This window comes from Stegastes partitus, unplaced genomic scaffold (assembly GCF_000690725.1).
Source record: "Stegastes partitus isolate 25-593 unplaced genomic scaffold, Stegastes_partitus-1.0.2 Scaffold76, whole genome shotgun sequence".
Taxonomy (NCBI): Eukaryota; Metazoa; Chordata; class Actinopteri; family Pomacentridae; genus Stegastes; species Stegastes partitus.
The window spans coordinates 105,271-120,209 of NW_007577807.1; the positions used below are offsets into that span (position 1 = coordinate 105,271).

The window sequence follows — 14,939 nt, forward strand, 5'->3', positions numbered from 1 at the left end:
TCACCCAAAACACATATACCATCGGTGGCGGTGGGCGTTTTACGGTCGTAATAGTCGCTGATTTGTGTGCAGAGCTGTGAAACCAGCCTCAGATTTGTGAATGTGTGCAAGAACTTGTAAACATGTTGTAAATGGTAAATGGTCTGCACTTCTATAGAGCTGTTCTACCTGAGCGGCACTCAAAGCGCTTTACAGTGTGTTTCTCATTCACCCGTTCACACACCCATCCACACACCAATGAGCTCCATGCAAGGTGCTGCCTGCCATTGAGAGCAACTTCAGGTTCAGTGTCTTGCCCAAGGACACTTCGACTGTGGAGGAGATCAAACCACCAACCTTACGATCAGAGGACAACCGCTCCGCCACCTGAGCCACAGCCGCAAACATGTTGTCTGATTTGTGAGTGTATCAGGATTCATAAATGCAGAAAAGAAACTGCAGATACGTACACAAATACAATTTGCACATTTCTAGAAGAATCTGCAAATACATGCATTCAAGAAACTGAACGGCGTGCGACTATGAGTGAAGGCATGTAAATGTTTTGCTCTTTGAACTGGACAAAATGATTTTAATGAAAAGTTCGGGTGCCCAAACGCAAAGGATCTATTTAGTTGTTTTTTAATGGAAAAGAAGCAAACAGAACATAACTGACTGATATTTGGATAAACCTGTAGTTACATTAAGGGAATCAACTCATGGGAAAGTCGACTTTATTACCACCTTCTCCCAAACTCTCTGCTCTAAATGCAGCTTTAACAGAATCTGAAAATCAGGCAGAATCTCAGCTACACTCCCTCCTCCTCCAAATAAGGCCTGTTCACCATGGCAACACTGATAATGTGTAATGGAAAACCAAAGAGCAGAACACAATCTGTGTTCAGTGCGTGGGAGAAAAAAAAAAAAAAAAAAAAGATATGGCAAACACAGTATTTGACAGAATATAATAACATGACATTCACGACCATTAAAAATACCAGAAGGTAATTTGAACTAAACATTTCCCAAACTGACACCGTTGTTGACATCCTGAGCTCCATTTGTGTCATTAGACTTGAGCAAAGAAATGATTGTGTTCCCAGGTGCCTCAGACATCTGCCTTTCAAAACTGACTTTTGGACCCAAACTGTGCACAAATGGAGGATGCTCGCTGCACACCAGCATCCACCGGAGCAGCTAAAGTTACCCAAGAAGGCCTGTCACACTATAAAAAGCAGTAACCTTATTTCAGCAATGCAGTTCTGTTACGTAACTGTCTCCACATTATGAAAACACAACTTTAAATTAGCAATAGGTCGCCGTAATGTGAGAGGACTGGAGTGTGCTATCGTAGAAGCAAACTGAATTAATGTGATGCTGCATGCGGACTGCCGACGGAGGACGTGCACGAGTTTTTTTTCTGTGTCCACTGGACATCTGACCTTTCTGCTTACATTTGTGCTCATCCTCCATAATGTACATAACACCCTCTGGCTTGTATTATTAAGCATCTCGGAGCAGGAAATTAGTGTCAGAGTGTCAGAGTGTTTGGTCCACTGTCAGGTCTGGTGGCTGCCGTACTTTTATCACAAAACGACTCGTATCTACTCCACAGGTGTCTCGACCTGTTACGGGCTGAAACCAGATGGCATCCGGGCAGGCATGCACCACACTCTGTTAAAGGAGGTGTATTTACTGAAAGAAATAGTTTAGGCAAAACTTAATTTTGCAATATGAGGCGTCACAGCCGTATGGCCAAGAAATAACGGTCAGCTTCAGCAGTAATATTCTATCAGTCTTATAAATCGTGTACGGACCACTACCCAGACTTGTTCATTTCCAAACCAGTCAGCATGAAGTTGTGGGAAACGAACCGCACTGACGAAAATTGTTGGTTTATTTATTCATGAATTTATTTTTAAAATTAATTGTGGGAATGGAAATTGGCCACTGGAAGAGAAGACAAACCCACATCTTTAGTCTTTTAGAAAATGTATGAGTGGTTTGTGTTTTCCTGTCGCAACTCGTAACTAAATCTGATACCAAACATCTCTTATTTCCTTATGAAATGAACGTCTCTCAAAAACAAGTGGAACAAAAACAACAACACCAAAGTCAATTAGGCTCGACCTACATGTATCGTGATCATGCACAGCATCATGTAGGTGCTGCACTGTTTAAAACAACAGCTGGCTGCAGATGTAAATGTCACTAAACTGTATTTCTCTTTTTCCATGTACAGTTTAAAACACATGAGTGAAGCACCTACATCATTTGTCCACATATATTTTATATTATATATATTATATATAGATATTTTCCACTGCTGTCTGAAGCTCTTTTCACACATGGCTTATGTAACATCACTGCTTCAGACTGAATTTAGCAGCAGCTTATCAAACTGTGCAGATACCTGACGGCTATTTATGATTTCCTAAACACTGGGAACTCTGACCATGATGATAATCTAACTGCTACTGTGCCAAGAGTAAAATAAAAACATCCCTACAGCTGTAACAGAGCTCAGGACTCGACCTGGCTGCTATGAAACAAACAATTTAACTGATGACCTGTGTACGAGCTCACATGTATGATGGGAAGCAAAGTGTTTTAGGCTGATGGATTCTGTCTTCATGTCGGGACAAACTGATATGCATAGATCTCTTTCTCTCTTTGGATATTCAATAAACTCAGGAAATAATCCTACAAACAGCTGGAAGCAACAAACTAAACTTTGTCACTGACTACTGGTGAGTCTCATTAATAGGACTTGTGACAGACTCTGTTTTCGTTGCAATAAAGTTTATTTTTATGGATTTTTCAGTTTGTAATAAATGTTAAATTACAGGTGAAGTGAATGAGAAAATACCGTAAATTCTGGACTATTGAGGCACCTGAATATAAGCCGGACCCGCTAACGTTAAAAAGAAAACCAGGTGTGTACATACACAGGCTGCAGGTGTCCACGTTGGAACATGAGATATTTACACAGAAAGATGTTTTAACGTTTAATTAAATACGTAGCGGTAACATACACAGATACGTACCGTAGACGCTTTTTTCTGAACACTTCCTGTAGCATGGCTGGTTAAGGAAATAAGGCTCATAGTCCGGGATTTACGGTATTTTAATTTTAATATTCTGCATTCTTTGCTCTCTTTGATGTTTTTTTTGGTGCTGAAATGTGGAAAATCTTTCCCTAAATCACATCACACAACTTGAAGTCAGTGGTTAATCTGTTAACGCGGTCCAGACGTGTGTTGTGTTGAACGTTGTCTAGAAATGTGACTACGTCTGACTTAATAAGGTTGCCGCTGTGATTTTAATATAAACTTGACTAGTGTGCTCATTCAGACATGTTCAGATGCTGTCAGAACAGAGTGCACGTCTAAAAGGTGTTTAATATGCTGCATCCATCAGAAAACCCTAAACCTAACACTCAGTGTCTACTTTACACATGAGCACTCCGACGCCTCCTCCTGAGGAAAGTGATTCTGAGTCTCTTAAAGTGTCTCCTGCTCTCCGTCTCACTTCCCCAAAGGCTAAGTGAAGAAATGAAGTAGTACAGGAAATGTGATTACCCACTGATTTCTCAGACTGCGGTTCAATCGAAATGCTATCGAGCTGATGCTAATCTATGCATACAGGACGTTCCCCAGCAGAGTCGGCCATATTTATGTATCAGACTGTTTTTTAAAATTCAATTTGGGTTTTGTTTCTCCTCAGTAAAGCCAGTGCTTGGGATTTCGCCCTCCACTACCTATTATTTTCAGGTTGTGAAGCCGCCTCGGGGGCGGATAAACATCATGAAGATCTCTCGCGCTAATTAAGCTCAAAGTTGCCATCCTAGCCAGAAGTTCCAAATTTGAGTGGGCCGACTTAGCTTGGGCTAAATCTCTGTGTTTCCACCCCAAGGCAGTGCAACAAACATCAATACTGCATTTTTAATGGAAGTAAATGGGGGCATGCATAATTTGTAAGCTCTGTGATGTGTATTTGTTGCTTGGAAAGAGACATAATCCATATTGCGGTGCGTCAGAGCGAGTTTGTAATGATCTTCATATCTAAAGCGATACCATTAGTCTTATTGGCTGCAGATGGTTGTTATCACATGATGAGACAAATTACATCAGGCAGACACTGGGAATCTTTTTTCTAGTGCAATTATCTCGCTTGGTGAGACATTTAAGACAATGCTCTTCTTCAACATGTGATGCACAGACGACTGAGAGGTGTGTGGATCTTCACTGAGGGAGGCTTTACTTCCCCTGAAGAAACTACATGTATTACAGCAGCTCCTCTGGTCTGCAGTGACCACATATCATAGCATTAATTTAAGTAAATGGGGCTGTCATCAGTGCAAGATAATCAGGAGGTAACATGGGAGCAGTGGAAGTTAAAAACAAAAGAAGAAGTGTGTATTGTCTGGACGTACCTCTTCTGCTTTGGTCTGCTCGAAGGCGAACTCCACGGTGGGCACAGCCAGCTGGTTGGCAAAGAAGCTCACATCTCCAGGCAACTGCAGCGAGCTGACGTTGGGTCCGGGGCAGTTTCCTCCACGAATGCAACTCAGCAACTGTCTCTAACAAAGACGAGAAAAAAAGATGAAGAGAAAAGAAAACGCAGCGGGATGAGAGAAATTCACGGGTGGTGGGAGAGGCAGGAAAGCGACGATGAATAAAACAGAACAAAAAAGGGGTTAGCCATTTGCTGCTATGCTAATTAGGTAGATGAGTTAGAGACAAAACTCAGCGTCTACTTTGCCGTGTTGGTTTTTATGAGCGCTTGTTACCACTTAGCTGCGGGTGGTTCATCTTTTCGTAATTCCTTACAGATATCAGATGGATGCATTCTTTACATCAGACTTATGAGTAAAGTTTAAAGAATTAATGCACAGAGACATCGGACATTTCTGCATGTCACCGAAGCAACTGTTCCTCTTCATAACCTCATCAATACTAATTTGCGGCTGTAATTAAAAAGCTCTGGCTTGTCGTTGTACAGCAACATCAGACGGGCCTCCATCTCCAAACACAGTGACATGTAGCATCACAGTAGTGTGGGTAGACGATTGCGCTAATTCAGCAACAAATGTTCAAAACTAAGCTGAGACCACCAAACTAGGCTCTTCATCCCTGACAAGGCCACGTGCAAACACAGGAAGTGCAATAAATTAATTAAATAAGGCACATTAAGTCAAACATGTCCGGCTACAACTTCTGGTTCTCATTTTCCATCACTACTAACAGAGAAGTCTGTATTGTATAATATGTACTCCTACTTGAGGGTTCTTGGATACCTAGCTTGGAACAGCAGGACGATTTGGTTGTGAAAAGAAATGCAGCATCAGCTGTTTGGAAATATTTCGGCTACAGAAGGGTTGGTACCGGTTGACCATTTAAATCAGCACCGCAGAGCCCTACATGCTGAGCTCAAAGCCAGATTTCTAGCTTTCCCTGCTTAGCCTGCTGCCAGTTCAACATAATAAGCAGAAAAACAATGGATGAAACTTGGATGTTAATGAGGGTTCTTTCGTCGTTGACCATTACGTCCCATGCAGCATGTATCTCACGTGTTTGGTGACTCAGCTAAAATGGGATTTATGTGTCTGTACTGTGTTATGCCAGCGACTGGATAAAAGTGCAATTTCAGCTTTAACATTTAATTTTTTTTCAAATTGTTTGAAGGCAGAAGCTAATCAGAACCGTCAAGGACAACACTAAATTGCACTAAATACAGTATATTGCTGTGAGTGGGTGGGGTGAGGGTGTTATTGTGGCTAATTGCACAATTTGAGCTTTTGTCACAGTCCTCCAGCACTAACATGCAGTTTGTCACCTGGGTTGACTGCTTTCTGGTGTTATTCCTAATTGAAAGGACAACACAGCTGCTGGTAGAGAAATTGCCGAGGCTCGAGTGGGAAGTGGAAGGAAGCAGAATGCGGCAGTCAATCAACTGGAGGCTTATCTCAACTGTCCACATCCTCTGAGCCCGCCTGATGTCACTATGTTCTTCTGTCACATTGTATTTAATTAGAGTTTCCTTTTATCAAGGTCTGTCAAGGGGAGAGAGCTCTGGTGTCCAATCATCCCCACCACTGCCACTGACACACTGCTGTCAAGCTTTTCCATTTCATTTTTTTTTCTAAAGGGCTTTTGCGCTCTGAACATTAACCACTGTTGTGACACGTTCCAGCTCTAACTGAATGAAGGCCAGTAAATAATACCTCTAACCTTGACTCACAATGAAGTTTCTGTTTAATCTCACACTTTTTCCATTTAGCCCCACAAACAGACGGGAAGGACAAAAACATTTACACGGATATCAATATTCATGAAGGGCATTTCATTACCTCCTTTCAGCAGATTTCGGAAGTTAACAGGGTGGGAATGGATGCTTGTTCATGTGTGTACAATTTAAAAGTTGATTGAGATTCATAATGAGGAACTGGCACGCAGAGGGCAGACTTATCACAGCCATGATTGGCGTATTCAGCTTTGCTTTTACTTAAAGCAGCTTATTAGTGTGGATTCAAGCACAGAGTTGTAACACGAAGCCTGTAGAAATAGAGCAACAATGACTTTCTTTGTTTAAGAGGAAATTAGAATATGCTGAGTAATTAGCCTACGAACCAATAATCACCAAGGCTCCATAGAGAGAGAAAAACCTGGAACAAGTCAAATACTAGAATATACTACAACACAGGTAGCACCATGAGGCTGAGAGATGATCTGTACCTGTAGCCTGTGACTGCCTCAGATGGCTGGATTAGCCTCTGAGGGCGTCCCAGTTCAAACACGGGACCCTACAGACCGATACAATACGTTCTCAACCAACCACTGCTCTGACGACATAATTAGCTGATTACTCAACTGGATACTTGACTCACTGATTGCAGCACTTCTATGATGGATGTATGCTACTCTACCAACTGTTTCCTAGCTTTTGATTGAACACACAACAATTAGGCTTTAAGTACTCTTGCACTGCTTGGGTCACTTTCCACTTCTTCAGTGCAACTCTCGGCCCAGAGAACTATTGCAGCACCAAGCAGGAAGATGACAGATTCACCAAGCTGGACTGGTGACCCACATGATGGGAGAGTTTGTCTCCAAACACAAATTGAGGTTTTAGGTGTACCCTGACAACCCTACTTCTCTTCATCGACCCTTAAAGATGATTTATCGCTCATCCAAGGGTCTTCCTTGGTTGCAGCTGATGGGTAGAGAGTCCCACGTTCGTGTATATATTATCAACCCCAGAACACATTGATATTGGCCCATGAATGATCCAAAGAGACCCCAGGTCACTCAGCATCTGTCAGGTGGTTCCAGAGATGCATTAAGGATTCATTTGTGTTAAACTGAAACCGCCATCTCCAAACAGAGGAGAAGGTCTACGACACCTCTTACCATGTACTGATAGTGCAGTCTTGAGACCCTTCCCCTGACAGCATCACCACCATCAACACATCCAATCATGTGAGTTTTGGGATGTTAGTGGACCATTATCCAGGTGATTTAGGGTGACGGTAAATACCTGGGATCAGTCAGTTGGAACTGAAAAGGCCTCTTGGATGAAACTGCTCCACAGACTTGATTTATTTCATGTGGACATCAACCCTCACCCTGTCATCGTGTGCATGTACTTATTTTATTACTTCATTATTATTTCTGAGTACTTTCTTTTCTATAGTTTTTGGATGCTGCTGTGGCGTGTACATTTCCCTCAATAGGGTATCAATAAAACAATATTCTATTCTATTCTATTCTAGTCTAGTCTAGTCTAGTCTATTCCATTCCATTCCAGTCTAGTCTAGTCTAGTCTAGTATATTCTATTCTATTCTATTCTATTCTATTCCATTCCATTCCATTCCATTCTATTCTATTCTATTCTATTCCATTCCATTCTAGTCTATTCTATTCTATTCTATTCTATGACTTGGGTTCGCCCCTCATGGTTGTATGTCTACACCAACCAGTGGAGTTGCAGTTTACATCAGTCCAGGTTTGACCTTCTGGATATAAAACATCATCACTTGATCATTTTATCGTGTTAGTCATTAGACATATGACAACATGAATTCTTCACTTATTGCCAAAGTGTGTTTGGTGGGGTCACGGTGACCGTTCATAACCAAAGTGTAACCTGGCTAACCGTAAATCCAAGTGAGTGTTAGACCTTAATTTGAAGAAATTTCCTCGAGGCATCCATGAAATATGTTTATGAGACAAATGTTTTGATAAACTAAAAACATAACCGCCTGCGACTTTGGCTGCTGCCGGCACGGAGGAACAAAGATGGAAGTTAAGAAGTGAACAAGTAATACACAATACATGATGAAACTTCAGGTCTTTATCTCCTAACTACCATCTATTATTAGCCATTTTCAACAACACCAAAAACTAAATTACCTGCTTCTTTAATGTTGTTGTTTTCATTTGAGCTGATAATGTTTGGATGTGTTGGACTCACACCTGAGCTGATCTATGATGGGAACTGGGACATCTCTACCATCAGGGATCGACATGGTCATTCATATCTGACCTCGTCATAACAACACTGACAACAAGCAACGATCCAATGGAGTATAATCTTGTGACATTATTTGCACAGCAAAGTTCTGCCATACGACTGGAAACCCTGCTCTGGCGTACCAAGTGGGTTTTCTAATCAAGAGATACTGATTTGACATTTAATCACAAACTGACCTTAAACACTGGGATGTAATAACGTCTTCATCTGAGCCCGTGGAAAACAATCTGTGGTTGAAACGTAGGTCATATTTACATAAAGCAAAGATGTAAGTGAACCCACATCTGGTCACTCTTATTTAATTAGTTTCTTCACATATGTTAATGCTGCAACTTAAGTCGACACCTAAATTAGTACTTTTACTTCTGTTTCTAGGCTTGACTTTTTAAACAGATTTCCACGGTATAATTTTTGTCTATTCTACCCACTTGTGTCTCTAGCAGTCGTCGTCAGCACATCAGAGGTAAGCTCCACTTCCTGCAGCCACATCACCAGCTGCTGTTGTACGAGTGCTTTTTAAGTGACTACCCAAAACCAACACACTGAGTCAGGTACCATCATCACAGCTGCTCGGCAACTTTGAATGACTGTGTGAGCTGTGCACACTAAAATGAGCAACACAATGATTTGGTCTGAAAGAAAATACAGTCATATTTTAGATGAATTACATGATGTAATGCTGACACATCGCACCAGGCGCTCCCAGCAGGTTTCAAGCAATTTTCAAATAACCTAATTACGTAATAAGGCACCAGATTTGTGAGTCAAATCTTAGTCAAGTTGGAGTCATGATGACTGCAGTCCAAAGCTAACGCACACTAACGCAGCATCACTTTACTGGAGCCGACATACAGACGAGCAATATGCACAACATAACACGATCCAGTTCGATAATCCTGATCGGTGCTCCCAGCTCATCATGTCTATGTTCTTACAGTGTTTGTCACACTCTTGTGCAGGAGGTGTTATTACCCCTCTATGGACATTTGGAGTCAGTCTGTGGTGCTGCTGCATTGGATTTCAGGAGAAATTGGATTACACTGTGCAGCTGTTGTTGTGTCCAGTGGCCACCCAGTGCCCAGTCTCTTCTTGTCATCTGGCTGACAAAAAGCTGCAGCTGTCTGTCTGTAGCCGTCCTCGCCCTGCCTGGTGTTTGTTGCTTGTGCATTTTACTGGAACACTGCTGCTGGACTAAGATATTGAATGAACTTCATTTGAACTCGATTTGCATGAATGCCTGTAATTAGGAAAGGCGCTACCGCCACTGAACAATCCAATTTGTGAGTAAGCACGGCATTGGACAAGCAGGGACTGTCCACCTTGCATCCATGAGTGAACAAGTTAAAACAATATACAGTCGTTTCTTCCAGGGCCAGAGCTGAGCAAAAGCCTGACTGTGCTCGTCAGTATAGATTAAACCATTCAGAGAGCTAAAGATGTGATCAGTGCACACGGTTCTCTCTTAAATGGGCCGACGTCTATGTACAGGGTAATTACACATAGTCATGCTCTTACTGATGCTTCTTTCTGAACAAATGGACCTGATGTCCTCCACTCTTTGTGTTTGGAGAAACTTCCCATGATGCCACTGAATAAGCTGAAGTGAACAAAATGAGTTGTGTGTGTGTGTGTGTGTGTGTGTGTGTAAGTAATCAATGCAACTTTCGATGCGAGTTTTCTCCTTCGTCAAAAGGTGACATAATTAGCTTTCTGCATCCAGCAATCAGATATCTACTGTCTGCTATATCTTAATAACAAACACATTTCAGATTTGCTAACATTGAAAATGTCACAGCAAGTTTGATAAACTTCCCTCTGAAGCCCAAAGCCCACCAGCAGGTTTAGATGTCATGTTCTCTTTACAAAATTACCAGAATAACACCATTTAACAGCCAGAAACTATAAGAACAGAAAAGAATCAATGGACTTTAAACCTGTACCTGATTTTACACCTATACCATGCCATGAGAAGATCTAAGCTTAAAACAACATGTCATTATTGCCAAAATACTCACATGCCTCGTTTAAACATTATTCAAAAACATTTGTTGCTCTCACCAGATTCTGAACAGAACAGACGATTCAATGCTCCTTAGACAAACTGGAGTCATTTGTGATTCACTGCTCTGTAAACTGGGTTGAACTGTAGCTGCGTACACAGAGACGAGCATGGAAGTAAATTAAAAACACAAGTAGAAAAGTTGCCTCACCCGTGGGGCCACCTGGAAAACTGTTGAACATGTTGACTCCAGTCGTGGTGTCGGATCTTCCAACTCATGGGTTTGACATGTTTAGTCAAAAGTTTAGGTGCTGCAGGAGATTCTCTGTTTAGAGATGATCTCCGTCTCTGGTTATGAACCCTCTGTTCTGTCTTAGCTTTACGTAAACGGCCCCTATATAAGCCTGGAGTCTTTTTGGCTTTGAATCCTCTCACCGGCGTCTGTCTGAGATGTTGGACTTGTTTTAATAAACTTTTTATCAACCAACAAGTCGGTATCAGCGGAGAGTTTCTGCATCACCTTCATGTCATCGCTGCTCAATAAACAACACAGTGTTTTTTCATTTTTTTGTAAAGTAATGATTTAAAGAAAGTAATTTTTAGTTGTTTCGCTTTTTAAGCTTTATGGCATCAAATGTTAGTAAAAACGGGACTGGAGCAGAAATGCCCAGAAGCTGTTTGGTGCTCAGAGGTTTAACCCAACCTAAGAACAGCTCAAGTTTTAATAACCAAAGTTCATTTGACTTGAGCAGCCCACCTGCCAAACAGGAATGTTTTTTGAAGAATAGAAATGCAGTCTGTTCAGTAGGATTTACCAATATCTGTACATAGACAATAAAAATATTGGAGTTAGGGTAAAGTGGTTGTTAAAAAGGTGAGCACAGCTGCAGGTCTGTGACAGGATGCAAAATGTGCTTTTTTCCTGCATGAGAGCACGCTGGTGATCTTCACTGTTTTTCATGAAAGCCCCACTGGCAGGACAAAGCGAAGGAGGAAAACCACTTTCGCCACAGAATAACAAAAGTCACATCAACCTTGAAACTTATTTGCCTGCACACATTTTTTATCCAACAATATGTAATGCAGCCAATGCAATTCTAATTAAAAACAGGCTTACCCTAATGCTGGGATAAGTGGAAGCATTTGCTCGACTGTGCAGTTCACAGAATAAATTTCTCTTAATTTTGGATGCATGGCTTTGAGTGGAGCTCCAACTTGCTTCACTTTAAACTGCAGCAGGTTCGCTTGCTTATTAATCACCAAAGGTTACGTCTGTGGAGGACAAATACAAATCCGTCTGTCCTAAGCTCATCTTGAAGGCTCATATCTTTCTTTTGTAACTGTAAACCTCCTGCTGTCTGCCTGCTAGTCCGCTGTCCGCTGTCCCTGTATCACGTATTTATGGAGTCTTAGCGTTCCTCTTTGTCACAACACTTTTTACTGTTGGTGCACACCATGCTAGCTAGCTAGCTGTGTGAAAAAGGTTTGTGGTGAAATGTATTAATTATTTACAATAAAAATATATATTTGATCCCACACCAGCCCAACATTTATGTACCAACCAACAGCAACATTGCCATTGGGGTGTTTGTAGGGTTGCCAGAATGAGCAACACCACAGCTGGTGTTGGTCTAAACAGCAAAAAGAGGAGCTGTTTGGTTTATTGTGTATGGATGGGGAACATAAAAAAGAGGAACCGGTGGTTGGTGCTAGAATTAAATGTGGATCACAAACAACACAGAACGGGCGTCCGGTTTAGCATCCAGTCGGCACACTTCCTGTACGTGCGGATGATGAAATTCAAATGACACGGACCTTCGTGAATACGCAGACGGCCTCGACGGCACGCTGACAGCGCGAGGTGTGGAATCATCCATTATTAACCCCTGTTCCTAGGACGGCTGGGCCGACTCTGGGTTGGCGCTGTCACAAGCTGCCATCTCAAACTGGAGCTCCATCAGTCAGCCGAGGCCGCCCATCCACACACAGACAGAGTGGAAAACAAAACTTCTGAGGATGTGGGAGAAAAGTTCCACTGATTCATGCTCACTTTTAAACCGGCTTACAGCACATTTCCTCATTCCTAAATACTGAGTATGTCCATATAGAAGGTGTCGTGACATTGTGGCAGCAGCATTTTCTACTCCTACATGAATTCTACACTTTTCTGTGCTGCAGGTTTTGATTCAGGGAGAACGAACTGTGTCTGAGGATGTCTTCAGATCCTTGGGGAAGAGGTAGAGGATGTGGCCGGGGAGTTAGTCCGCCACAATTGGGACCGGAGTTGCTGTAAATGGATGGATGAATGCACTCATTCTTTGCCACTACTTTGCTGAAGGCTCACTTGGACATTGGAAAAGTTTGGGTGCTCCTGAAGTGTGTATTTTGGAGGGGAATAATCTAATTGTGCTTTAGTCACAGTGCAGGTATGTGTCGCTGCAGCACAGCTTGGATTTAAGTTTGACAACCTCACAGGGTTCAAGCCTGTGTAGAAAATGTTCTTTGACTTTCTTTGACTGAAAGAAAAATATTTGAGATTGTGTTGGATGGAACTTTGCCTCTCACCCCCGTTTTTATCAAACTAAGATTTTAGAAAATATATAGGTGCTTTTGAAAGAATGCCGGCTGACCTGAGGTTATGGCATTCACTCAACAGTTTAAAGATCTGTGAAATCTTTGAATCCCGGCGATAGAAAAAAGAGCAAAATACATCAACTTAAGTCACAAAGTAGGATTATATAGAGAGATAGGCTATCGTTCCATCAGCAAGAGAGCAGTTTTAAAGTCAGGCCATGTAACTCTTCTCTGACTTTTCTCCCTTAAAACCAGTCACAGTGTATTAAAAGAGAGTGCTGGAGAGGGAAAGAGACACAGAGACAGTCAGAATGAGAGGAGAGACTTTTTAGAGAGGGAATAATAAAAAAAGAGAGGTATAAAAAAAAGAGGGGGATGCAGTGGGAGGACAGACAGAATAAGCAAGTGAACAGGGAGGGAAAGGGTGAGCGGGAGCAGAGAGAATGGGTAATTTCAGCCCGTGGTGCCACACTGAGAATCAATATTTAATTTCTTTGTCTGCTATGATAAGGAGAGAGTGAAATCATTTTGAGATCTCAGTTTACCACTCAATACCACTCAATCTACAAAATCATATGTGCTACATAGAGCGGCTCGCTGGACGAGGATGTAAAGGCTCAGAACTAGATCATCTTCTGGCACACTGAGGCCAGTTCTGCTATATTAGAGTTATGGTTAATACTTTCTTTTTTTTTTGATTTAACAATAAAAACAGAGACAAATAGGAAGAGCTGCATGCCCACAGGGCGAGGCAGCAGCACAGAGATTAGCTCACTTCAAGCAGCAACAACCGCTGCTTGAAACTGAAGCCGCTGCTGAACTACATTAAAGTGAAATAACACTGAGGGTTGTTCAGGGGCACCAGCTCCAGTTCAAAAAGCTTCAGCCTCTATTATGCAACCCTGAATCAATAATTATTTTTCCACAAATCTTTATGATGATAGCAGCAAAATTCCCTCCTTCTGATGAGTGTGCTGCTGGTTGTCTGATGCATTTCCTTATTTAAATAGATACTGGGCCTCAAACAGAGCTTTGTTTGGGGACGTGGCCATGCAGCGACCTCCATCGCTGAAGAAAGAAGCTGACGTGGAAGTGCCAAAGCCTGCAGTACCACGAGTGGCCACTTGAGGCTGGCTTAAAGTAAGTTGATCCCCATAGGTCTCCATGTTAAAACATGGTGCAGTACATGTTTAGCTGTTTTCCCTCCTTCTGACAGCTGTACTGAGAGTTCACCTGTTTAAATTGTATTTAGGCACAAAGTTCGGCTTAATTAACGATGTAGCCGCTTTATGTGACACATGGGTGCCGTCAGAGTTCGTTCATGACCCAGAAATAAGTCCTGGCCCGCCTCAGCTCCACTCACACTCCACCTCTTTGCTCATTTTTGGAGTAGCCTTGATTGAAAAGGAGTTGCTGTGATGGCTGGAGCCACCACTCCACTCTGAACTTTAAAACTACTGTTCAGGGAAACCCATGTCATGGTGGGTACATCCAGATTTATAGAGAGTCTATGGGTTTGATCGACATGCTTGGTCTGGAGTGACTGACAGACCATTTGGGTGAAACAGCCAGGACACGAAGGCACATTGTTTCTGGTCAGTTGTAGTATAATGACTGTTATTTTGTGGTTATTCATTGGTGGAGTAAACAGGATGTTTTCCACACAGTTTTGTTGTTTGTATAATAATGGCTCCAGTTAATTGGACCAACAGACCCTTAGTGGATTCTCATATCTAGTTTTTTCTTCTGCAGTAAATAATCTTTTTGTTAAAATGGTTTCCCATTTAAAGGTCCCATATGATGAAAGTTCATCTAGTTGTGTTTTGTGACTTGGAGGTGAGACATGACAGC

General features: G+C 42.0%; 1 protein-coding gene across 1 annotated transcript in view; it reads right to left on the bottom strand.

The window, feature by feature from the left end:
- naaladl2 (N-acetylated alpha-linked acidic dipeptidase like 2) overlaps positions 1 to 14,939 on the bottom strand; it is a gene marked incomplete at its 3' end in the record, with an annotated part of 308,732 nt that overhangs the window by 104,286 nt on the left and 189,507 nt on the right. The window contains exon 11 of the mRNA XM_008276546.1: positions 4,415 to 4,561. Within this exon, the coding sequence (XP_008274768.1) occupies positions 4,415 to 4,561 (147 nt within the window). The remainder of the gene's footprint in view (positions 1 to 4,414; positions 4,562 to 14,939) is intronic.